At 42.7% G+C, this 26,197-nt stretch overlaps 1 protein-coding gene across 1 annotated transcript in view; it reads right to left on the bottom strand.

Annotated features, from left to right (window-relative positions):
• Nucleotides 1-14,123, bottom strand: part of ZBTB10 (zinc finger and BTB domain containing 10) — a 31,893-nt gene extending 17,770 nt beyond the window's left edge. Inside the window, exons 1-2 of the mRNA XM_054642975.2 lie at nt 12,890-14,123; nt 5,043-5,940 (exon numbers count right to left, since the gene is read on the bottom strand). Coding sequence (XP_054498950.1) covers nt 5,043-5,940; nt 12,890-13,813 — 1,822 coding nt within the window. The 5' untranslated portion in view covers nt 13,814-14,123. The remainder of the gene's footprint in view (nt 1-5,042; nt 5,941-12,889) is intronic.
• Nucleotides 14,124-26,197: the final 12,074 nt, after the last annotated feature.

Below are 26,197 nucleotides of genomic sequence, written 5' to 3'. Positions count from 1 at the left end.
GCAGTGGTAATCTACTGATACAATCTGGATTGCTATTAGAGAGCTGGATTTGTTGCTTCTGTTAGGTAACATGACAGAGGAAACAGCACTGCCAAGACTGACCTACTAGGAAGGTGGGGAAAACAAAGTATCTTGAGCTCCCTTTGTTCCCAGAGTATTCCTCACATCTTGAACCTTGCTTCTTCTGAAAAGGCTTCGGAAGCACAGTACTGCTCAGCTGCCCCTTGCAACAGAGGGCTCAGACATACTTAAGACATTTTGCCAATGCAATCTTACTCATACTCTATTGCTCCAAATTGCTCTCAATTTTTACTGTTTTTCATTCATGAAAATGTGGTATATTGCTGTAACTATGTAGTCAGATCTAGCATCAACTACCCCTGAGAGAAGACCACTAACTGATACCAAATATATTATGCACTTGCTTTTCCACTTGATTATCATACCTTCCCTGAAAAATTCCTTCCCAAGAAAGTGAAAGCTATTTTACTGATCTCCTCCAACAACTACACCAATGAAACACAAGAAAGTAAAGAACTTTCCTCATGCAGACCATTTATTTGTGGGGGAGTTAAATGTTCTCATGGATCCTTTTTAGTAAGTCAGTGCATTACACTGGGACTCAAAGGGACTTTCAGGCAGAGATGATCCGTAGACACCACAAAACCTTCTTCCCCAACCCATTCACAAAAAAAAAAAAAAAAAAAAAACAAAAAAACCAAAAAAAAAACCAAACAAACAAACAAAAAAAAACAACAAAAAAACAAAAACCAAAAAAACACCCCAAAAAACCAAAAAACAAACCAAACCACAAAACACTGCCTGGAATTGTAGGCTCAGGGACAGACCATACTGTAAGAATGTGAGGAGGCAATCTACTTGTCTTTGGGATGATCCCTGGGAGAGGTAAATTGAATGACTGGGGAAGAGATTGACCCTCAGATATTGCAGTGTTTTCAGATGACTTCTAAAAACCTTTGACACCTTCAATACTGGATTACATAGGGAATGGGGCAAATAAAGTGGTTAAAGGTCCATCAAGGAACTTAAATCTTTTAATTGATGTATCAGCTTAAGGTCCAAAAAAAATATGACTGAGAGTTAGAGTACCATGAAAAAGTAGGAAAAATATAAAATTATTTTTTCTTTTGTAACACAGTCAGTTGAGTGGGGTTTATCCCTACAAGAAATATACACATGTCCTGATAAGTCCGTCAATCTTGATTTCTTCAAATACAAAGATACCTGCTTTATTGTAAAGCCTAATCAAGTTGTGTTATGCTCCTCCCCTGCATCATGACAAACACTAGGACCAGCACTACATTTTTTGTAAGCAGGTTTAGCTGCTGTTTGTATCCTTCTGAAAAGAAGCTGTTTCTACAGCAAGCTGAATTAATTCCTTAAGAACCCCTACAAAATCAGTTAGGAACCCTCTCGTTCCACCGTGGACTGCTTTAATCCTGCCCTTGTTATCCTTTCCCTCACCCCCATTAGAGTACAGCATAACCTAGCCTGAAAATCACAATAACAAATTACACACTTGGAGCTTCATAAAGCTACTGGGCTCTTGCATGCAAGTCTCTTAAAAATCAACACAGTCTGTTCCAGAAAGCATAAGCAACGCTTCACAGCTGTGTTCTGAAGTCTGAGGATAGGACACTTTACAAAAAAAAACAAACAAAAACACCACGCCCAGATGAAAGGCATACCCAAGAAGTGATGAAAATTGACAAAATCACCCCATGAAGAGACATTAAGCATATGATGAATTACGTTCACTGAGCTTTTAGGATCTTTTGTAACACACTCTAACACTGACTGTAATATGTTGTCTGCATGGTTATTTTCACTATGGTAAATGGTTAATTGTAGGATGAATGATGGCTGTAAACAGTAAAAGACCTTTTTAGCAGATTATCAAGTAGGAGAGAAAATACTGAGATAAGTGGTAATGTTCCATGTTTAACTAAAACAGCTACTTTAATTAATATAGCTAAATTGGAGAAGTCTTGAAAACATAAGTAAAATATAAGTAAATCTAAGACAGTACAAGAAATTTGAAATCTATCTTAAATTTTTAAAGCTTCTCTAAAGCTCACCAACGTGATACTTGTACAGGGATGGTGTTAAACTCACTGGCAATGATGCCTCGGGTTTTAGCTTTCATATTTTTCATATTCTGTACTGCTTTAGTGTGTAGTTCTGAGCTTCATATTAGGGGATAGTAAGCTCTCTTCACAGAGCAGGTAGACAAATCAATTCTTTCTCTAGCTGGGGACCAAGGACAAATGATCTAAGTTTCAGGCCCAAGAGCATAAACAATGGTCTACTGAAGACAGAAAAACAAGAAGAATGAGACTTCATAACCTAAAGCTATAACAGGAAAATTAACTCCAATATGCAAATGGACCTGAACTTATAAGAGTGTGAGACCCCGTGGCCAGTCGTCCATTTTGTGCCCATTTTGGGTTCATCTTGGGTGTAGCTATGGCTGAGGTCTTGTGCTGCTCAAGGTGTGTCCATTGAGGCTTTTTAATAAATACCTACTTTATTCTTTAACTCCATCTAGCCTCTATTCTACATCAGCCTTCACAAGGCATGAGCAACACAGGGTGAGAGGAAGAAGCAGCTGACATAGCCTGATTGGGTATGAGTAGAAAAACTCATGTTCAGCAAGAAGCAGTTTAACATATTTGCTTTACTGGAACAAGAGGGGTAGCAGATGCTTCAGAAAGCTTTTACTCTTTACTATCTAATACTTACCAACTGTACCCAACTGGAAAATTCATTTACTATAGAATTCAAGGAAGTGGCTTCAGGGATAAATTTCTGGAGTGAGAGGAGTGATCTTAAGTAGGCTTCTCTTCTACCATATCTACAGTATCATCATAAAAGCACCAGACCAACCCAAACCCAATATCAAGGGCACAGAAACTCCCCCTGCATGTAACTGATGGTTCCTAACCACTGGTGTTACCCCCATCAGAACATGACAAAGCATAATAGTAGAAGCTCGTTGTTTCCGTTTCAGCAACCAACAGGAGAGCGCACTCTGAATATAAGAATTTATTATTCTTTATTTTTCTTCTTATAGAATTGTCTTATATCTATTCCAGATTACATTTTCTTTTCGATTTTTTACCTCTCAGTGCCTATTATTTTTGGTAGTTTTTCATCCCCACGGGAAATTTAATCCAAAACTAAAAAGTTACTGTGTAACCTGCAGGTTACTCTACAACTCATTCTTGACATTCTTCCAACTCTGCACTCCTCCCTCTTCCACCTCTTCTTTGGCATAGAGGGAGCAGTTAAAAGAAGAGTGTTTAAGAGTGGAATCTTCCTGCAAAGTAAAGAAAAAGAGCCACAAGCAGAAGAGAAAGAATAACAAAGGCTGAAGAACGGTCTATGGGTGAAAAGCAAGTTATACCAAGCCCTGTTTCAGTCACTCTTGTTTCAAACAGTATGCATTCAAGAACTTAGTAAAAGTGAAGATGTTTTATAAAAATATTATATAAGGCTTCCAAAAGAATTCTGACACTGACAGAAAATGAAATTATGTACTTAGGAACATATATGGTGTGCTCTCAAGGAGATCACTAGTTGACTAGTATTTTAGAACTCAGTAAAATAAACTTCCCCCCGTGGTCACAGAACTTTCAATGATTTTGGACTGACACCACAACACATATTCAGTATGATCTGTCTCCAATACAGTTCTTTTCATCAAAATGCTACATGAATGTATTTTGTAATTCGATTCTTTAGCATAACAAGGTACTGGAAACATTGGTGCTTCTGTCAAAAAAAAAAAAAAAAAGTACCAACCAGCCAACCAAAAAACCCACAAACAAACAAACAAAAAAACCCAACAAAAAACAAGGACTAAACATACTGCACTGCCCATGCCCTCCATTATTTCTCCAAGAAATCTTCATAGCACACATACACAATTTCACAGAATCCAAACAACTAATTATATCTGTTGTTGGTGCCATCAAATGCATATTCTCTGCATTTCCATCAAAGACACTGAATATTAATCCCCTATAAATCATCAATAAAAATCACATGCTAATTTGTGTCAGAAATTTTGTATTTGCGCAGCTAATACACACATCCTCAGCTCTTGCTTCAGACTTTCTGTTGTTCTTTTTCGTGGCACTGCAACTAGAGCAAGTAGTGTAGCCCAGCACAGGCAGAATAGTTGTGTGGGTGCTGAGGCCTCAACATGCCCCACTCTCTGCAGCTAAAGAGCTTCACTTGGGCTCGATCTAGCCTGGTGCTGTGGACCTGAGGCATATTAACGACTGTCACATTCCTGAAACAGCTTCTATCCTCAGCTCAGCCAGAAGGAATTCTGTGCAGCCTAACAAAGCTTAGCCAGTAAGAGAAGTACAGGAAATTCACTTCACAAGCACAACTCTCAAGTAAAGCTAAAGCAGACCTACCCAGAGTTCAGAGATGAAGACCAGAGATAAGTAAGAAGCATTTGCAGATGTATTCCTCAGCACAGCTGCTTCTCCAGAGCTGCTCTGTTGTGTCACACTACTAAGCACATGAAGGTCTCTTGTACTGGAGAAACACATCCCCAGTCCCATCCCACACTGCTCTGCACTGGCACGTGTCACCACAGTACCCAGGCACCACACAGCACGACTGTGTGTCCCCATGTGTCCCCTGTGGGACCACTGCTCGTCCATGGGCAGGAGCAGAGCAGGGCCCCTGGAGGAGACATCCACAGTTCCTTGATGTTTGAAGTAGGCATACATTTTAAACTGCTTTAGAAACAACAGACACCCAAAGAACTTTGTCCAGATGTGTCTCAAATTCACCCCTAACTTGGCTTCTAAATTGCAGTAAGTTTTCAAAACTATTAATTCACCAAAAAGTGAGGCAGGCAAATGACAGTACTTCAAATACATACATTAACTATTCATACAGCATAATAATTCAAAAAATAAAAAACCAAAAGTTATGTAGTCAGGTACTGCAGTCAATATGTTAATTTTCAAATGACATAACTGACATTAAGCAATATTTACCTGCTTCTTCTTTAATAAATGACAAATCTTCTTCTGGATATGGGACTGACGGTTGCAACACTGAGCAATCTTCAGAGTTCTCTTCAGTATTAGGTGGTACATTATAAATAAATCTCTTTGCAGTTTGGTTTTTCCTTCTTGCTTTTCCAGGTTCTTGAACTGATTGTCCCTGTGCACCCATGTCATTCCACACAAAAACTTTTCCCTCACCTTGAGATTCATTTTCAGCCATTTCAGGTGAGCTGTCCTGGACCCAACTGCAGTCATTCATTTGGTAGCTTTCCATTTGGCCCTCATCAATAGGGTAGGGATCGTTCTCAGTTTTTATGCTACTTGCCAAGTTGGTGAGGTTTCGTGTTGCCCAGAAGCTGGCAACTTTTTGATCCCTTGGAGATAAACCATCCCTACTAACAGATCTTCTGTTGTAATCCACTACAACAGTCTCTGGAGCTTCTGATTTTATACTTATGTTTAAGGCATCTTTAATGAAGTTGCGGCAGGACTGGACAACCTCCGTCATCTGAAGGTAGCTGGCCACCGACATCACTTCAATGGCGTTTTGGCTCGTAAGCACGAGGTTACCAGAATACAAGAAGTCCAAGATGACAGAAAAACCTTGAACAGCAACAACGTCTAAATAGGTAACAGTGGTTTGGTTACGGCTTTCCTTGTTTGTAAAGCAATAGAGAGTCTTAAAGAAGCGGCTGCCTGCAACCAGGATGTTCTTGTGAGCTCTGAAGACCCTCCCACTCACCACAATATTAACATCACAAAGAATGCCTTTCTTCCTCTGCTCGTTGAGCTCTTGCAGGAGCTGATAGCAGTAAGAGTTCTCATTTGGCCTGCTGTTAAAATCACAGTATCCTTCATTATTCAGTTCTGATGGTAACTCTGCCTCCTGCAATTAAAAAAACCACACAAACATAATTAGCTCTTACTAAATGCTCTCCTTAGTTAAATACGAAAATAATGATATGAAAATAAATATAAGAAGATTATTTTAATCAAACTAATTTTTTGCTATTTATGTTCTTGGTCACAAAGGCAGACAGGAATATATAAATAACAAGATATTTCTGAAAACTAAAAATCATGCTCTCATTCTGCACCTTCCACCCCCAAGTTTAAAACAAACAGAGCTAGATTTGCCTTGAGGGCAAAGGAAGAGAAATTTCAGCCAAAAGTAAGGAAATATATAGTTGAGTGTGAAGTACTTGTTATTCCTAACCCACATATACTAAAGATTCAGAAGCTTCTCTTTCCAAAGATTTAACTACATGATTCTTACATATCCAATCCTTTGTTCTTTCCCCAGAAATCTCCACTTAAACAATTAAGCAGAATCTGGATAAGTGATTCAACATTTTCTTCATGCTGAGATATGAACAGACACAGATTAGGCCTGTATGTCCTAATCTGTCTTGAATGTTTTAAAGAAAACATATTGCTAAAGGAGATATAACAGCAAATGTATTTCTTATACAGTTTTACAAATAAAGTATTTATCCTTTGTTTTTTAATTGCAGCAGGTTTAGGATTAAACAGTGTATCACATGACAAGCAGACAAAATACTGCAGGTGACAAAAAAACTCCCAACTTAAGCTTCCATTACAATACTTGCCTCAGACTTTCTTGAAATAAGCCTCCCAAACTTTCCAGTGGCAACACTGGAACAATACTTATTACACACACACAGCCTTTTTAAGATGTGATCTCAAAAAAGGCTTCAAAATTTTGCTAAAACCTGATATTTTCACAAAATCCAACACCGAGACATAATTCATTATTAAAGATGAGAACAGACAGGGAGAGATCAAGAGATCTGAACTGGATTTTAGAGCACATAGAAGACTTCTAACTCAAGTTAAAGATGATTCAGAGATGCTACAAAGCAGCAGCTAGGAGAAAGCAGAAAACACAGACTGGCATATTTGAGACCATACTTATATGTTGACATATGCTGCCATGAAGAGCAGCAACAATGACAGTCTGTTTCATACTCTATCTCCAAGATTCTCTCTTCTTTCCTAGCAAACAAGGAAAGCCCAAAACTGGATAGTTCCAAGCCAAATCATTATTTTCTTCTCTCAGCTCCTAAAACACCCCACTGATTAGCAAGCTAGAGATGGTGTTAAAGCTCACCTGCCTCAACATTACAGGTCAAAATCAGTATTAAGAAGGAAATGTTAGCACTGTCATGAGCCCATAAGCTATGCTGGAGTTAAAATACACATTACAGGACAGTACTACTCCAAATTTGGGACTATAGCAGAAACCAGCTACATATATTTTAAAAGTCACTTTCCACCCCATAGACCTTAGTGGATTAAATCAGTACTCATCTCAATTTATAATCCCAGTGTGGATCTCTGGAATGACAACTGAGGCTGTAACTACATCTAAAACGGTGTTTACATACATAAGCAGCAAATAAGGTCTGCTATAACCAAAACAGAAACTGTGCCATTTCAGCATCTCCTGCAGAGAAATTTCAGTTTGCTGTCACATTCAAGTTGCTTCTGAATCCCTACTCTTCTCAGAAAAACACTTCATTAAAGAGGAAGGAATAAAAGCAATTAGGATTTTACACAAAAACAAGCAGTAGATCTTTGCCCACCTAATCTTAATTTTTTTTCTATACTTTGTGACACACCCCAAGTACTACCTTGGACCAAGGCTGTGAAACAGTTTGCTCCAGATGTGGGACAGCTAAGGCTGTCACTCCAAGCTCTCAGCAGATTTTGGTTCTAGACTAGCTTCCTGTCACTTTAGCAATGGAGCACTGCACAGTTTCAAAACACCAATTACACTGACACTGGATCAGATTAAGATGAAAATGACAGTACCCTAAAGTGTTGTCATGCTCGTCAATCACCAGTGACTTGCACCTCACACAGTAAATGTTAGGTAGATGCTATGATAGCTGCCAATTTCATTCTCCGAGAACACATTAAACACCACATAAAATTTAAAAAACAACCTGCAGCAATTATTTTCTTTTGACAAACGTCTGATTAAATAATGGAGAGAGAGTACATTTTAACTAAGCAAGTATAAGTGTCCAATCAAGCTGGGACAAAAAAAAATAAATTGATATTTACAATGTGGGGTTTTTGTTTCCTGAGAACAGGACAAGCCAGCATAGTGAAGAGCAGCTGCAGATCACAAATGTGCTACAGAAACACAAGACTGAAATCTTCATTGTGGCAAGACCAGAAGGTTGAGTGGAAAAATGAGGTATTATGCAACCTGTGTCCAAGCTATTAGGGGTGTGTGTTGGAGAAAGAGATCAATCAGTATTACAGCTTTAATTAGTATTATAGCTTTACAGAAGTGGGTGCATAAACATTTCTAAAACTAACTGCACTACTAAAACCAACCATTTTACTGCTGGTATGGTACAACAGTTAACCCTAGTGCCACAACTCAAATGAAGTCCTGACATCTGAGCAGCTATCAAGTCTATGTACACCAAGTATGACAAGTAGAACTGATATTTATTATGAGAAAAATTAACAAAATAATATTACGATGAGAGATTTAGACATTGATACAGAAAAAATAGAATACAGTTCAACGGGAGGCAAGATGCAGAAAATAATTACAGGAAAAAGTGTATTTTCAAACTTCTGTAACTTACATGACACATTATCATATGGGTTCTATTTTTTCTAATGAGAACAACAAACTAATGATATTTGCTTAGATATCAACTATATTTTCAGAATACAGATCCCATATTCTCATCAACTAAGTTACCCCAACACCAAACCACCTCACCCTTTAATAAACACTAGTAAGGAATAAAAGATAAAAATCAGCACAATTTCATTTCAATTTATGGACTCTTCAGTGCTCTAAGTCAAAAACGTCTCTCTGTGGGTGAGATTAAGAAGTGCTGTAACAGAACAGAGACTGCTTAAGGAAACTAATATTGTGCTCAGTTTCAAAAGAATACACACAAAGATAAATTACTATGTTATATAATTCATTAATTAAACTTGCCCAAAAGCTAACAGAAACAGATGATCAAAAATTGCAACTAGAAGTTTAGTTTGTTTAGTTTTCTTTTTCCTACTGTTCCATCAGCACACTCCATCCCTGGAAGGAAGGACAGTGAGGGCAGGAAGAATTAAGAAAAACCCAAACCAACCTAACCACAGATCACATCTCAGCTACATGCATATGAAAAGTAATTACGCCACATTTTTTAATCCCTTCCCCACTACCACATCTTGCTCTACAGCAGTTCCCTGTGCCCCCAAGTTAATCCTTACTCTGGTAAATGTATCTTCTAAGCTATCAGTAGCTTCTTAACCACATGCAGAGGAAAATGATCTCAAAACATGGTCCCATCAGTTGCACACAATGCTCCACTGCCACACAGCACCATTCACAGACAACTCAGCAATTTCAAATTATTTCATTAATTGCCTAATATCAAACTGAGTAGTTTGAGGTTTGATAAAAACATTAAATAAAAGCACACTAAGTAATAGTGTTTACTTTAAGTCCTGACTTCCTCCTCAACTTCTTCACTCTCCTAAGAGTAAGTCAAGAAGTGAACTTAGAACACTGTAATGTAACTCTAACATCTGAAGCATGACTTCCATTCATCACTGCTCACATAATGCAAACAATTCCAGTTCACATGGAAAAAATAACACATCAAAGGCCTTCTTCCTTTTGGAGAGCTTCTGCTTTAAACCAACATGCCTGTTAGACTGGAGAAAGCTTTTCTGGCAGTATTTCCAAGGCTTAGCTTTAAATTACATCCAGAAAGAAAATGTTTTAAGAAGATGGTTTGAGGAGAGGAATCCCCAGCAGCCAATAAATCTGCATCTTATGGACCCAAATTCATCAAAGAATTAAAATATTTTGCCATAATTTCCCACTAAACATCCATTTCTTAAGATTCTTGCAACACAATAGTCTGTTCACAACAAAAACAAAGGTAGTTTAAAGATGATGACAGATTTCCTTAAGCTTTAATGTGGAGAAAAATTACTTTAAAAACTAGAATAGAAAAAGATTCAAGAATTTGGTCTTAGAAAGAAGCATTGGTTGACAGCTCAATACCCTTGAATTATAGCAGCTGCAACCACTTGTGATGTATTTTGGCATTCCAAATTAAATGTATCCCAAAAATAAACTGAAATCATCACTCATTTCTTCATGAGTGTAATATCCAACAGACCTATAGAAATTTCCACTGCTTTACTGTCTTAACACCTACAATTTCCTTTCTGCTCTTGAGTGGTGGCACTATGCCATATGTTTATTAGCAGCTGCTAAACATGCCCTGCAGTTGAGGCTTGTCAAGTCCATAATACATGTGTGCTGTCTCTAACACAAAGGCTGAAAGATCTCTCCCAAGTTTCATTAAATCTAAACGGCTTTGCTGCCTCATTATGTATGTTGGAAATACGGTCAGGGTACAAATTACCTACTTTTGTTCCAAGTATCTGGTATCATGGCATTTAGGAAAAAAATGGGGCTATTGTTTTGGTATTAATTTAAACATATGTATCAAAAGAAATTCAAGTGCCATTAAGTCTATGAAAGGATACGGAAATTAAACATAGAAGGGAAAGAAAACAGAGATTCTTAATCAGGTTTTTGATAAAGCAACTGTAATGTGAAAGTGTGCCACAAAGAAAACTACACTGACTCCTGAAAAACTGCAATTCCTTCCCTTGTGAGAAGTTTTTAACTGAAATGTAACTGCAGAAGGATGCACAAAGCACTGTTTTCCACTAAAAAAAAATCTCTTTACAGCTACCTTTGTCCCAACCTTATCTTTTGTACAGTGCAGAAGAACCACTGACTCATCTATCCTACTGTTTCATTTATTATCACAGTTAGTCCAAATATTTTTTTTCTTAAACTATCAGTGGTATAAAAGCAGAGATTCATTTTTACAAATATTCCCATGGCAATGAAAGGTCTTCAAATAAACACTTACAATCATCAAATACATACTTACATTAACTTGTAGGTTACTGTGATAACAAGCCAATATTCTGTGCTCCCTTCCACCCTCCCAGTATTTCACAGTTTTGCAACAGAGTCAGGGTAAGAGGACAGAAAGAAAAAAAGTAGTTACTTGAGTAGAGAAAAAAATGCTTGGAATAGCTTTTATTTAAATACAGCTAAAACAGACTGAGAGAAGCTTCCAAGTGTAGCAGGGATTAACAGCATCCACTAACACAGGAGACAGAACATACTTCTACAAAGTAATCATTCACAACTCAAAGTTAGAAACTAGGCAACAAGACAGTAAGGAACACACTGCAATAGCATTATGCAAAACTGGAACACTTTCAAAGATATGAAGAGGTAAAAGAAACTAAGAATATAAGTCTCTTAATTAGAAGCAACTAATTGAAAGCAAGTTTGGCTAAAACACTGCAGAGTGAGTGGCAATCCCCAGAAGACTGAAGAAAACTGATAAGATGACCTACTAGCACACACTATCTGTAACAGTAGCTGCTATAAAACTGCACTCGCTGAAAAGGTAGTATTAACCATCTTGAAGGTGCATTTGTAAATCCAAAAAATAATATTTTGGATAACTGGTGTTTGTGCACCATAAGGTTTCCCTTAACGTTCACCTAATGTTTTATAAGTCATCCTGTAATCCTGATATCCTGCCCCAACATTTGACTAGCAGCTCTTGTCCAAGGTACCCTGAGCTCCTTAAGAGTGCTCAAGCAATAACCTCAATCTAACTACCGCATTACATTTCAGACTCCAAATAAAGCTACCCAGCCAAGGTGGGGGTTTCAATTAAAACGGAATTCTAAATGCAGAAAAACTGAGTGACTAATCAATTAATTCCGGCTAACAGCCCAACAATTCAAGGACTAGCCTAACCTGAAGCAACACTTAGTTAATGCCCGCAGGCAAGTTTAACGCCAGCGAATCGATCGAGCGAACTTTAGCAGCGCAGGCATCCCTAGGAGAAAAGGCTGCAGAAGGCTGCGGATTCAACACAAGTATTCTTTAGGGGCTTTTCATCCACATATATTCTAGGGCAAGCCCTGCCTCATTCGTGAAAGCAGCCAAGAAACACAGCGATTTGAAGTTCAGCGGGGAACGTGAAGAGTTTCACTACTCCTACAGCGTTAGAGGAGCGCTGGCATAGTAACACGGCTTTCAGGAAACCACATGTTTATCTCAAACACACACCAAGTGATTGCAGACTTCTTGCTCAGCAACGCAATCTAAGGCAACGCAATCGGAAAAAAAAAAAAAAGATTTCAGCGCGAAGAACTTAAATACACGGAGTTATCCGATTAGCGCACCGGGGCCACACCGCTAAGCAGGCAGAGCGATTCCAATTTCACGCCGCCGAGTCCCCATTTCACAAGCGGTCGCTGGCCGGACACTGCCCGCCCTCCGCCTGTACCGCAGGAGGAAGTTGTAACGAGCGTATTTAAATCAGTGCTGTGACACTGGGATTCGTACGCAACTTTTTTCCCACATCGCCCGTTTATCTTCAAGAGATAAACAGTCGAACTAATGAAAGCGGCACCCGCCAGGGCCGGACGGATAACGGGAACGGAGTACAGCCACAAACAACAGCTCGTGCTGCGTTTGTGTGCCTGCCCACATCCAGCGGGAGAGTCACCCCAAATCCCAGAGGGGGCTCGTCCCCCGCTCCGGACGCGGCGAGCGAGAGCAACGCGGCGTGGCCAGCCCGCCGGGCAGCAACCACCACGAGCAGCCATTTAGAGAAGTTCACACACGTGAGCACAGGAAAACCTCACCTATGCAGAGGGGAGGCCGGGATTGCCCCTCCCTCCCTCCCTCCCCGCCGCCCCCTCCCCGTCCCGTGCCGTACCTGCTCGGCGCTACCGGGCTCGTTGAGGCGATGCTCGGCGGAGAGGTGGTGCCGCAGGAGCAGGGTGCGCTTGTAGTTGCGGGTGCCCTTGCAGAGCTCGTCGTGCCCCCCGGGCAGGGGCGCGCCGGACATGATCACCTCGGGGGGCGCAGCAGCGGCGACGGCCGCGGTGCACCAGGCGCACGACATGAGGCCGGTCTCCTGGCAGTAGTAGAGCCACGGGAACTCCTTGAGCCAGGAGCCCTGGAAGGAGATGTGCAGCTTCTGCAGCAGGGACTTGGGCCTGGCCAGCGGGAAGTGCCGGATGCTCTCCCCCTCGCCGCTGCCCTCCGCCTCGTCCCCGCCGTCGCCCCCCGACCGCCGGCTGCTGCTGCAGCTGCCGCCCTCGGCGCCGCTGCCGTCGCCCAGGCTGCCCCCTTCGCCGTCCTCCTCGTCGTCGCTGCTGTCACTCAGCGAACCCCCGTCCTGGACCAGCTCCTTGCCCTCCAGCAGCCCCTCGGTCTCCAGTCCCTCCGCGCCCTCCAGCTCCATCTCCTCGTCCGCCCCCCGCCCATTGAAGTGCTTCCGCGGCCAGGCCGCGGCCTCGCAGCCATTGTTGGCGGCGGGGTGGGCGGCCAGAAGCCCCCCGCCGCCGCGGAAGGCCAGAGTCCGGCGGTTCCTCTCGGCGAACATGGGACCGGCGGCGGCGGGGGGCGACGCCGCGTCTTGGGGCAGCAGCAGCTCCTTCTCCTCGGCGGCGGTGGCCTCCAGCTCCTCGGCCTCCAGCCCCTCCAGCTCCGCCTCCTCGTCCGCCCCGCGCCCGTTCAGCGCCTCGGGGTCCTGCCGCTCCCAGGCCTCGGCCCCCGCCGCCGAGGCGGCCGCCGCGGAGGTGACGAGGCCGCCGCCGCGGAACGCGAGCGTCCGCCGGTTTATCTCCGCGAACATGGCGGGCGCGCCCCGCGCCCCCCGCCCGGCCGAGCGCTCCGTCCGCCGCGGGAACGGGGCGGGGGAAGGAGGCGCCCGGCTGCCGTGCGGGGGCGGCGGCCGAGAGAAGCGAAGTCCGGCCGCTCGCTCCCCGCTCCCCCGGGTCCGGCCTGGATCGCGGCGGGCGCGGGGCTGCCCACAATGGATCCCGCTCGATCGCTCGGCGGCGGCAGCGCTTCCGTCCCGACAGGCCCCGGATCGGGTCGGGTGGCAAATGAACAACGGGCTGCCCACAATGCACCGCGGCCGCCGCCCGCCGCCGCCGCAGGGGAGGGGAGGGGAGGGGGGGCGCGAGCGGGGGGCGGGCAGGAGGGAGGGGGGGCCGGCGGGGGGCGGGCGCGCGCTGCGGCCGCGCCGCGTCACGCGGCGCCCGCCCCGCCCCTCCCCGCCCCGCCCAGTGTGGGGCGAGGGGGGGGGTGTGGGGGGGTACGGGGTCGACCCCCTCCGTCCCTCCTTTCCTTCCCCCCCCACGTCTGCCCGCGCCGGGGGGCCGCTGCCCGCTCCCTCGGCTGCCGGAAACAGGGAGGGAAGGGGGACATAGCGGGTCCCGAGGGGCGAGCGGCAGCGGCCGCGGAGCAGCGGCCGAGCCTCCGCGGGGCCGCGGAGCGGCGGGACCGTTATAGGCGCGCGAGGCGGCGCGAGCGCCTCCCGCACGTGCCGGCGGGGCGGGTCCCTGTGCCGCGCGTGAGGCGCGAGGCGCGGCGCGCGCGGTGCGGGCGCGGGGCGGGAGCGGCCGGGACACCGGGGGCACCATGGGCGCCACGGGCACCATGGACACTGGGGGCACCATGGACACTGGGGGCGCCACGGACACCGGGGGCACCATGGGCGCCACGGGCACCATGGACACTGGGGGCACCATGGGCGCCACGGACACCGGGGGCACCATGGGCGCCCCGGGCACCATGGGCATCGGGGGCACCACGGACACGACAGGCCGGTGCTGCGCCGTGACCCCAGCGGGCTGTGCGGATCGTGGGACGGGAAAGGCTGGGAGGCGCCGCTGTGGGTCATCGGGGCCAAAATCCCTGCTCAGGCAGGGTCAGCCTAGAGCACATGGCTCGGGATTGCTTCCAGGCGGTTCCTGAATAACAGGGAGACTCCACCATCTCTCTGGGCAACCTGCTCACTATGCCTCTTGCTCACTTCTGCCCCACGCCCAGTGTGGGGAGAAACAGAAAAGGAAAAGCGAGGAAACTTGTAGGTCAAAGTGAAGAATAGCTCAGTATGTGCAAATATGAGAGAAGGAAACCAGAACAAGTGCTCAAGCAGTCACTGTCCACGCCCCAGGGGTATGGCAGTTCCCAAGAAAAGGTGGCTAATTTCCTTCTCTGCCCAGGAGCAGGATGTTACCCAGCACGGAGCACTGCTGTCTTTGCTTTAGTGGCGTCACCTGCTCCCCTGATTGGCACCCCCAGTCTCTTCACTGTGGCAACAGAGTAAGAAACAGAAGAGGCCTCCGTGCCGATGCAGTTCAGCAATGACAGCCCATCCAGCCTCTACCAAGAACATTTGGTCAGGTCCAGTAGTACAGATAGCAAAATATCTTAGAGAGGGAGGAGGATGGGTCCTTCCAGCTGAAGAAGTGGGGTGTTGATGGTGTCATGTAATGCTCACACATATATTCAGTAGTAAAAAACCACAACCCCCTGTGTGTTGGCCTGGAAATAGGCAGGGGTCTGGAACAGCTGGTCTTAAGCATTTGAGAAGACTTTGCAAGAATACTATAAAAAAATCTATAAACCAGAATGATTTCCTCCTTCCAAATAATTGCTTGTGAAAAGGAGATATTTGGTAGAAAATTAATTTATATTCTGGGAAAATATTTCTAAAATTCTCGGGGGAGAGGAGAGTCAGTTGTGAAGAAACAGAGTAACTATAAAAGGCAGTATCATTTCTTGTAGAGGAGCAAAAATGGTCTAAATCTAAGCAAAGAGTCAGATGAATGATGGGAGTAAAAGAATTTTGAAATTTGCCATGCCTCACTGGGACACAGGATGAAGGTAATGATACAAGTCTGGTCCATTGAAGCAAAGGGTTCCCATGATACAGCCTCTATACAACACAAAACAGACCTGTACTTCATAAAGCTTTAGGTTTTGTGATGTATCCATAAATTTGCATTCCTATGACTTGATTCTCACCTGTCAGCATTTGTCAGCTAACTCAGCCCTTACCTACATTAGAATTTCTTACCCATTTTATATTGATTTTAAAGAAATATTTTGTGGTGTAGAGTCTTTCTCACTATATGTTTAAATCAGCACAGATGGCAGTGAGTGCATACAGAAAGTTTGCAGGAAGAATCCCTGCTGGGATTCACATTTTCAGAGTAGGCTGCTTGTCATCTCTGGGAACATTAAGTGCACCCTGGACTGCTCTGTTAAAAACCAATTCCGTGGGCATGCAGGGATGAGCTGCCAAACACTCAGGAGGAATGGTAGGATAGGGAGCTGCTGGGCTGCTGTCCCGAAGTGGAAGTAGGTGTTACTTGATTGCAACAGGTAATCTCGAGTGGTAACAAATCGATACAGAATCATAAAATGATTTAGATTGGAGGTAGCCTCTGGAGTTCACTCAGTTCAAAGCTGGGCCAACCCTGCAGTTACAGTAAGTTTCTCAGAGACACCCTCAGACTCTCCCCGGGTGCTGAGCTCTTGCAATAGCTCCTCTCAAGTGGTCCCATCATGCCTTTGTTGTCAGCTCTCTATGAGGGATTCCACCACTGAGCACTGCTCTCAGAAAAGGGGACATAACTGAATCAGTGTTGCTAATTTAATTGTTCTATAATGGCTCTGCCACGCTTGAATCAAGATTGCATTGGTCTGCTTATTAACTGCATTTGACAGAGTGTCTTCACAGGCACAGGTCTCCCTAGGTAATCTTAACTTTTGCATGATGCTCTTTGTTGCTGAGTAATTTGCAAAAATTTGCAAACCACTTAATCTTCACATCAGAAAGTCTCACTTTCAGACTGCTTTGTTGCAAATGCAGTTTTCTGTTGTGTTCATAGTGGGACAAAATATTTCCAAAAGCATCCTGAGATGCTGTAGCAAAAATGCATTTATTTTGTAACAACATTGCAGTTTCTTCTTCAGCTTTCCAGTTCCCCTGACAAACCCACATGCTACTAAGGCTCATAATTAAAAAATAGCCATTGATGTACACCTGCTGGTATTTTTTAACATATGTTTTTCACCCACGGTCTCTTGAGAATCAGTAGTGTTTACTGCCAAAGTTCATTAATTTGGACAACAGCCAGGATATCTTTGCTTTTACACTCTTTGATGGGAGTGTAGGTAAGAAATCTTTAGAGGTTAACTATTCTAGTACTGTGGATGGAAAATGAAGTTTTATTCAGTCTGAAATCTAGTTCTCCAGACACAATATGGAGCTTCCTTACCTTATGTCTCTGATAGTCCTTGGTTCTCTCTGCTTCTTTCTCCTGTGTTACAGAAAGATGTAGAAATCCCACTGTTCAGCTGGAAAGAAACATAAACTGATTCAGCTTCCTGCAAATGAAAAGCCAGTGCCTCACACAAGACAACAGAATTAATAATTGATACCTCAATGTGCATACAGTATTGCAGTGTGGCATTTTGCTCCAAATCTGGAGAAATCCAAATATACTTATACAACTGCCATTCACTGGTAGTACTTTGTGCAGGGGACACTGTCCAGAAAGGCATTACTTGTTATTATTTTTGTTTTGTCCAATATTTAAAAATAAATGGTCATAATGCTGTGAAAAGGGAGTGAGAATCACATAAATCCTGTTCCTCATGCCAGCTGTATATATATCTGGGTAGGGTGGTTTACAAAACTCCTTTGTGGGTGAATATAATCACTTGTATTTCATAATTCATTTCATATTTAATACTACTTATAGCTCTTTCTACCAAAACTTTTAAATTTGTGTTTGTATATACTGCTGAATTAGGTTTTCAGTGAACAAATTGCAAGCTCCCACACAAAAGCGTAGGATAGTCTGCTTTTAGATGATAAAACCTGTTGTGCAAGACTCTGAGGATTAAGTTCTCATACTTGCATGATTGATGCCTGTGTGTTATCCAGAGAATCACAGAATGGTTTTGCTGAAAGAGACCTTAAGTATCACATAATTCCAAGCCCCCCACCATGGCCAGTGACTTTGTTACACATATCCAGTGTCTCCTTTTGTTGCAGCTGAAGAGAGTATTTAAAGTCTGATCTAATTCTTACAGAAATGAGTGAGAAACAGATCATGCCATACCAGTCATAAGCATTTTCAACAAAAATGCACTGATAGTAATAGCATAAGTGGAATGATTTGTGTCCTGCAGTTCCTGCTGTGACGTAAGAGACACTTTCATGATGAGGCTGACTCTTCCAAGATAGCTTCTGAAACTGATGGATTGTCATCCTATCCCTAGAGTCTGTATCTCTGCATTGGGTGTTCAGTAAGGAAGGTTAAAGATTTCTTTCAAAGAACTTTCAAGGCTCACTAACATGATTTTTGTGTTATGAAATCTATATTCCTGGGCATGTGGAAATTTCACTTCAAATACTCCTGTATATTAAGGGATTTTGGAAGCTGGGAGTTGACTCATAGGAGAGAAGGTGCTCCTGTCTCTCAAGCAAAAGTATTTCTCTGCTGTTGGGATGACCCAGGAAAGTGAATGTATTGGAACTGGAGCTTTATTACCAGGGCAGGAACAAGTGCACATTTTTCCTGATACCCCAGAAGTGGAAAAATAGATCATAGCAGAAAATAAATAGTGTAAGCTGTCACTTTGTAGTTTGAACTCTGCTAATCCACAGCACAAGTACCAGGAAGAGAATACAATGATTGAAGCTAATGAGGAAGAACTCAGAAACCTGGATTCCATCCTTAGTTTGCAGTTCTCCTTGTGCTCAGGTGTCACTGAAGTGCACATACCAAAGTAGAATTTGGTGTCATGTATTCAGCTGCCTAGGGAGCACTGAATGCCATGGGAAAACTTGTGTGTACTGGAATTTCATTGCTGTCCAGCCTGGCATGGGCATATCTGGTCATTTCACAATCCTTGCTTCCAGATTACAATTGGAGAAGACTTGAAAGTGTAATTCCTATGAGTAGAAACTCTCACATTGGTTGTGTCAGCAGAATGTTTGGACTAAATCAGCAGCTGTTTCTGAGGTAAATTGAACTCAGAGCTTGTGCAATAATTCATCATGGAATTACCTTGTAAGTGATATTTGGAAAAGTAAATCACAATGGAAAAGTAAATCACAATCTTTCCAGGTCAATTACTTAGTTTTGCACAATCACAGGCTGTGACCTTAGGTTACAAAGGTATTATGAATGAAAGCTAACCATCCATTGTCTGATACCTGTTCCCTTGCATGCTCTTAGTACACAACAAACATGAGATAATGTGCCTTAATTTAGCCCATGGTGGAAGAATTTTCAGTGTAATTGCATCAACTTTGTGTTTCCCGAAGAATAACATGTGCACATGGACAGGTGTTGTGTGTGTAAGATGGTATAACTTGTGCTTACACATAAATCTCTGGATAACAGTGTGTGCCAGTGTGTGCCAGGTGTAAATGTGCCACTTGAAGGTTTTGCCAGTTTGTAACTTCACGCTTCCCCTCTGATGCTGCCGTTATTTATTGCTGCCATAGCTCAGCTGGTAGAAAGGTTTGTTTAGGAGCACTTTCATTTGCTCCAGGCAAAGCGAGCAGGTTGGTTTAAAGCCTCTTTGTTGACTAATCCATCTGACTTGTTGGAAGCACACGAGGGAGTGCTCACTTAATTCCTTCTGCCAACAGAGCTGCGGGGGTGGAAAGTCTCGGCAGAGGAGTGGTAAGGAACAGCTGGAAGCGTGATAATGTCACCGAGCAGCCGGCACACCTGTCTGCCAGCTGAGTGCCAGAGCATGACCTACTCCTGTCTGCACCATGGCTATTGTAGCTCTTCCAAACAGGGCTGTGCCTGTCTTACACATTCCTGCCTTAAATCTCCTTCATACTAAGTAGTTTTATACCACTCTGGCAGTACAAAACAATTTGAAAACATCCAGAGGTGTAAAAACCACCTTATTCAACAAACTGTGTCAGAAGGTCTAATGGGTGAATTTCAACTATTAGTCTTGCAAAATTAAATGCATCATTTCCTTATCCTGAACTTGAGCTGTTTCTGTCAATGATGCCAGATGCACAGGCAGCACCTGGATGCAGGGTGGCAGTGCTGCCCCTCGGCCCAGGGACAGTCTGCTCTGGGGCTGTGTCACACTGATTTTACACTACTGGCACAAGTCACATCCAGGGAGGGGGCTCCAGACTTCATTCCCAGTTTGTACATTTTCTCATGGTCATGTGAATGACCTCCTGTTACTCTTAAACCTAGAGGGGTGCAGTTGCCCACAGGCCTCCGAAAGGAGTTTTGTCTGCCTGGCTGTGAAGAGCTGCCCTTGCCACCCTCTTTCCAGGTGTGCCCTTCCTGTTGCAGAGCCTTCTCCTCGAGCTGCATCATCAGTTTGCCTGCAAGGCCCATGGGATGCATAGTGCTTTCCCTTCCTTCATGGAACCCCTGCACTGTCTTTTCCTAATCTCTTTAGATTACATTTTCTTGTATTTTCATGTTGGAGTTCCTAAACATCCTTATGAAGAGATTGTGCTTTATCTACCACTGTTGTTGTTATGACTACTAACTATCTCTTCTTTTGGAAAATTCTGCTTGGTCTGATCTTATGTTGTGGCTCCACATAACTGTTTTTTGTTATTTCTTTTTTCCCAATTTTTTTTAATTCTTCACAAGGACAGCCCTGCTATTTGTTTCAGTCACCTGCAGCCTAAATGAATTTTTGCTCCAGTGAAGTACTTGAACATGTGTTTACCTCTAGATAGGTATATTTTCATGTGCTTCCTTGAAGAAAGAACATAGGATTTTGCTAAAAAAAAAATAAATTATGAAGTAGAACTGAAAGACCTGATCTGAAGTGTGCTACAGGAGGCTGAAATCTGCTCACTCATTGTGGCCAACTGCTCAGATGATGAAGGAATTGATTTTTTTCTTATTCCTATAGCTACAGCTATGACCAGTTTAGTCTTCACAAATGCAAGGCATTTCCACTTAGCTGCAATCTCTTTTAAAGTAATTTAGCATGTTTATACCTAAGATTTGTTATTCTTTCTTATTCACAGGTTTCTGATCCTTTTGTCTGTCTGGGTTAGGTGTCTCTTCTGAATCGTGGTCAGTTCTGAAAACATCTGGTTTTCAACCTTTGCCTGACTTGGAAAATAGTACATTTTTGTTCTTTCATGTCTTTTTGTTTCTTTGGTGGGCCTCCATAGTAGTCCTGTATTTTTCAGTCTGCAGCTTGGATGGATGTGCTTTACCAGGCAGTGAATGAGCTGTCAAAGATACCCTCTAATCAGGAAGGGAATTAAGTCCTTTTGGGTACTTAAACAACTGCATTTTCACTGTGACTTTGATCAGTGCCTTTTCAGTCAGGTTACAGCCTCCTCCTAACACTCTGACTGCTGAATTTGGGTAATCTGATGTATCCCTCTCTTTTTATCCAACTATCCAATTCTGGATAATCTTACACATTTTTTCTACTTCTAAATCTGTTAGTGGGCCAATGGTGCTCTCCATCTTAAGCTACCAAAGTTCACAGAAGGCATATATCTCCATTCAGCCTGCCTCCTATTAATTACTGAACAGTTATTAACAGCTACCATGGGCTGCAGAATCTCAGCTGGGTGGAGTTAGTCCACACAGTGTTAAACAGGAGTGAATTTGAAAATTCTGCTTATTGAAATGTCCTTCTTGTAGGACAATGTTTGTGGATTCCTTTCTTGGGAGGAGATAAAGAAACTATACAAGCCAATTAATTATTGACATACTTTGCTAATCCTGCAATTCTATACAGCAGCCATAATTATAACTGTATTTGCTGGAGGGAATTAGAATGATTCCTTAGAATATTGTATATAGGATAGCTTTATTCACTCAGAAAATCAAATTTAAATCAAAATTCCTAAAACTGAGTGAAATCTGCCAGCAAAAATGTTATGGACAGGTCAGTAAGGAACAGGGCTAGCACTCTCGAATGTTAATACTGCTGAACACATTATAGATGTTGCAATTTCTGCTCTTGCCAATGCCAGACACAGTTGTGCAAATATTTTCCTCTGGCAGTCTGGCAGGCAATGTACAGGCATGAATGCAGTGCCACTGCAGTGAAACACAGGCAGGGACCAAAGGGAAGAGGAAAGTGAAGAGAATCAACTTTGATGCAGGTTCCAGGAGAAGGAGGGGCAGCCCTGGCTGATGCCACCCTGCTCTGCTTTCAGTAAGAGTTTTCCTCAAGGTCACCACCTGCAGTGTCTCTGAGCTGGCCCTGAGCCCAGACAGCCAAACCCTCAGGAAGAAGGGAGTGAGCTCAAGACCCTGACACTCCATTTTATCCTTAGAAATATCCCCTGCCAACTTCACCAGTCGTTCCCTGAGCTAATGCTCCCTTTTCTTTTTGTTTTTCCCAAAGCAGGCTAGTGCAAGCAAGGGAAGGCCTCCACAGCAAGTCTGCCTGCCTCTGCACTGCCCTCATGCCATCCTCCTCCCTGATGAACATTCTCCCAAAGCCAAACCAGCAAAGCTCTCAGCTGTGCCAAAACATTTCTCTCCACACACAGTGCTACAAGGGGTTCCCACATTCAGTGTTGCTGACCTTTCACCTAATGCATTCCCCTATGTGAATCAGAATCCTTGTAGGAATACCCATTGTTATCTTGGACACTCCCTTTAAGGCCTGGGAAAATGTTGCTGAAATTTTGGTCGCTGTTCCCTTCACTAATTAATACACAGGACAGTGAATTCACTATGGCATGGACCTAAAGTGTGTCTCAGAAGCATCAGCACCTCGGGTGCCACCCTGAAATGTTCTTGCTCAACATCCTTTTCTTTCCTCCTCCTCCTCTTCTTTGTGGTGTGGACAAGCACTCGTCCTAATCTGCTACATCTTAATGTTCTGTGGGGAACATTGTTGCTAAATGGGCCTTTCAAAAAGGCATCTCTTGTTTCGGTAGGAACTCCTCCCCTCCCACAGCCCCCCATTTTATAGTACTGCTAAAATGTGAACTCTGATGCTTTGTGAAAACCTGGTTTAGTGGGGAAAACTTCAGGCTTACCTCACTATAACTACAAGGCTTTTCAGGAAGGTATGAATAAACTGGAAAAATATCTAATTGTTTTTGTATGCCAGAGAATGGGTTAAGGTATAGTACTGTTGAGATTAAATCAAAGTGGCCACTTCAAGAAAAGTCTTGCAGACACATCTGTGTGTGTGTATTTTCAAAATTACAGTTAGCACCTTTGCAATAATTTGATTTAATCTAGGGAGGCTACATTTTCAAAGCCAGGTGCTAATGCTAATGCACTTAGCACAGGTCACCCAGCCCGTGTCGCATCAACACCCACATCAACAGTTCCATTGTGTTTTCAAGGACAGGATAAAGGTATCGGCTCTTGAACCAAAAATCTCTGGAGGACAGGAGTGGTTCTCAGAGAAATTACTTTTGAAGAATTTACATGTCCACAGTAGTTTCCTTGGTGGAAATGCACAGACCCACAGTCAGTTCAGTCTACAGTTTGGGAGCAATTCTGGGTTTTGTGCTGGTACCCTAAAAGCAGCTCATGAGGCCAGTGATATTTAATCATTCCTGCCCAGGAGACTCCTGTGTTCACACATCTGTTGTGCTCTATTCTCATATTTCTTACACTTCTTGGTTAGAGCACAGCTCCATGCTATTTCTGCTGGGGATTCTTGGCACCAGGAAAATCCATGTGGTATAGGAAGGCTGCCCCACAACAGCAGCAGTTTTTAAAGCAGGCTTCATGCTTTATTAGTGGGTTTTTTGCATTGGCTTACAAATAGTGATCAAAATTTGGGATCTCAATGTCATTAGGGTGCACTGTCATTAGGGGATAGATAGGGCTGTCTAGAAGAGTGGTCTCAAATGTTTTGGTAGTGTACCCCTATCACAAAAAATACTTTGAGCATCAACTCCCAATATATTCATATTTTAATTTATAAATTAAATATATATATATATATATATATATATATATATATATATATATATATATATATATATATATATATATATATATATATATATAATGTCATCATGATATATTATGTACATTAGAAAACATAAACAAAATTAAAACTAAAGAAGGATGAGCTAAAGATAAAATTAATTAATTAATTTATTAATGGTACAGAAAGTATTTTCTTTGTGCACCCCAGTGGATTATCTTTCATACCCCTTGAGTCCACACACTGTGTTTTCAAAACCAGTCATCTAGAAGATGGACTAAAATTCCAGATGAAAAAGCATTACAAAAATGAAGAAAAAAATTACCCCTGGGCCTTAAAGTATCTCCTTAATGCAGGTGGTTAAAAACATTTAAAGCCTGGTCCAAGACTATGGAATTAATTCCCTCAGGAGCTAAGACAATTGCAAACATCATCATCCAAATGTAAACAAGGTTATTTAACCTGCCTTTATGACATAAATACATTGCAACATATACATTAAAGAGAAGCATCCAAATTATCTTAAAGCAAGGAGATTAAAGCAAATCTCCTACGAACGTCTCCCCTGGGGCAGAGGAAGAGAGAACAAAGGAGGTGTTGCTTAATGCACTACTGGAAAGCAGTTGGGTGTTGCTGCAATGGGGTGAGAACATGAATATACTAGTGTGTGATAGAAAACCGAATCTGTTACTGCTTCTACTCAATTAAAAAGCGGCACCAGTGTGAATTAAATGTTCATTTCAGGTCAACAGGCATTATATGTCCATTTTCTAATTGGGTACTACTTGTTTTGGATTTTTCTATTGTTTTCTTCCTTCCACAGTGTCATCCTGGCTGTAGAACCATGAGTAAATTACTATAAATCATGGATTCTAGCTGTGTCTGGCTGTAAAATAACCTAATTTCTTGAATTCACTTCAAGAGGCTTTCTTGGGTAATATTTCAGTACAGCTGGATTGCTTTATTGGCACAGCTCTAAATATAGATCAACCTTTAAATTGCTTGCTTCCAAAATTGGTTCAAAAAAGTATTCTGAGTTGTAAATTGAGTTAATACACAGGACAATGAATCCCAACCTTCCTGGAGGTACATTACTGTCTTACCTAAGGGTGACATTTATTTCATCATTCATTTATTTCATCCTGGCCAACTCCCCTATAGTTGCTGCATGAGGTGGGATGAAGATAGAATCAAGAATTTCTCTGCTCCTGAGCCCTTTGCACAAGGGAAAGTACTAGAAAACACAGGCTGCACGCTCCCACCTTGTTTATATACAAGTCATTCAGCCAGGATCTGTTTTCCAGATGCATGTAGGAATGGGAAGAGACTAACTTCATACTTCATCCAATGCTTTCCTGATTATGACAAGAAAGCAGGTCAGGTTTTTGAAATGATTAAGGCTGGCTATAAGCTTCTGTTCTACACTGGAAACTGTACTTTCTGGAAATAAAATAAACTGAAATTTTATAGGCAATTTTTTACTTTGTCATGATATCTCTATCATGACAGAAATGATATCTCTTACTGCAGCACAGGGGTTTCCCTCTGACTGCCCTGGCTGATATGTTATGAAAGATGTAGTTTGTCCTGCCAGTGGGAAAGAAAGGAACAACTTTATTGGAAACAACAAATTCTTTCTAACTATGAAGCTAGATGGCCATGGAAAATGGAAGTCTGAGAAGATTGGAAGAAAAGATTTTTTGCCTTGTTTCAATGTGATTTTCTACCTTGATGTTTCCTAATCAAAAGCTTTGGAATATGTGTCCTGTACCAAAAGAAGGTACCTTAAAACTTCTCCAGGAAGTACCTTGAAACAGAACCTGTAAAAACTTGAGTACAGCTATTGATGTGCTTGAGTACAGAAGAATAACAATTGGTGAAAAATACAAACAACTTGTTTGACCAGTATAACAATAAATAAAACTGCAGCAGAATTTATGTCTGTTAATAGATTCAGAGAACACAGAATGGTTTGAGCTGAAAGGACCTTAAAGATTGTCCAGTTCCAACACCCCTGCCATGGTCAGGGATATCTTTCACTAGACCAGATTGCTCAAAGGCCCACCCAACCTGGCCTTGAACACTTCCAGAGACAGGGAATTCACAACTTCTCTGGGCAGCCCTTTCAAGCACCTCACAGTGCTCTCATAAAGTGATTAATGGTGCCCAGCCTAGACCTCTTTCAGTTTAAAAACACTGCCTCTTGTCCTGTCACTCATAGACACTGCTGAAGAGTATCTCACCAATTCCTTCTGTAAGCCACTTCTGGGTACTGGAA

Source organism: Agelaius phoeniceus, chromosome 1, assembly GCF_051311805.1.
Source record: "Agelaius phoeniceus isolate bAgePho1 chromosome 1, bAgePho1.hap1, whole genome shotgun sequence".
Lineage (NCBI taxonomy): Eukaryota > Metazoa > Chordata > Aves > Passeriformes > Icteridae > Agelaius > Agelaius phoeniceus.
This window is presented reverse-complemented; position numbering and strand designations above follow the sequence as displayed.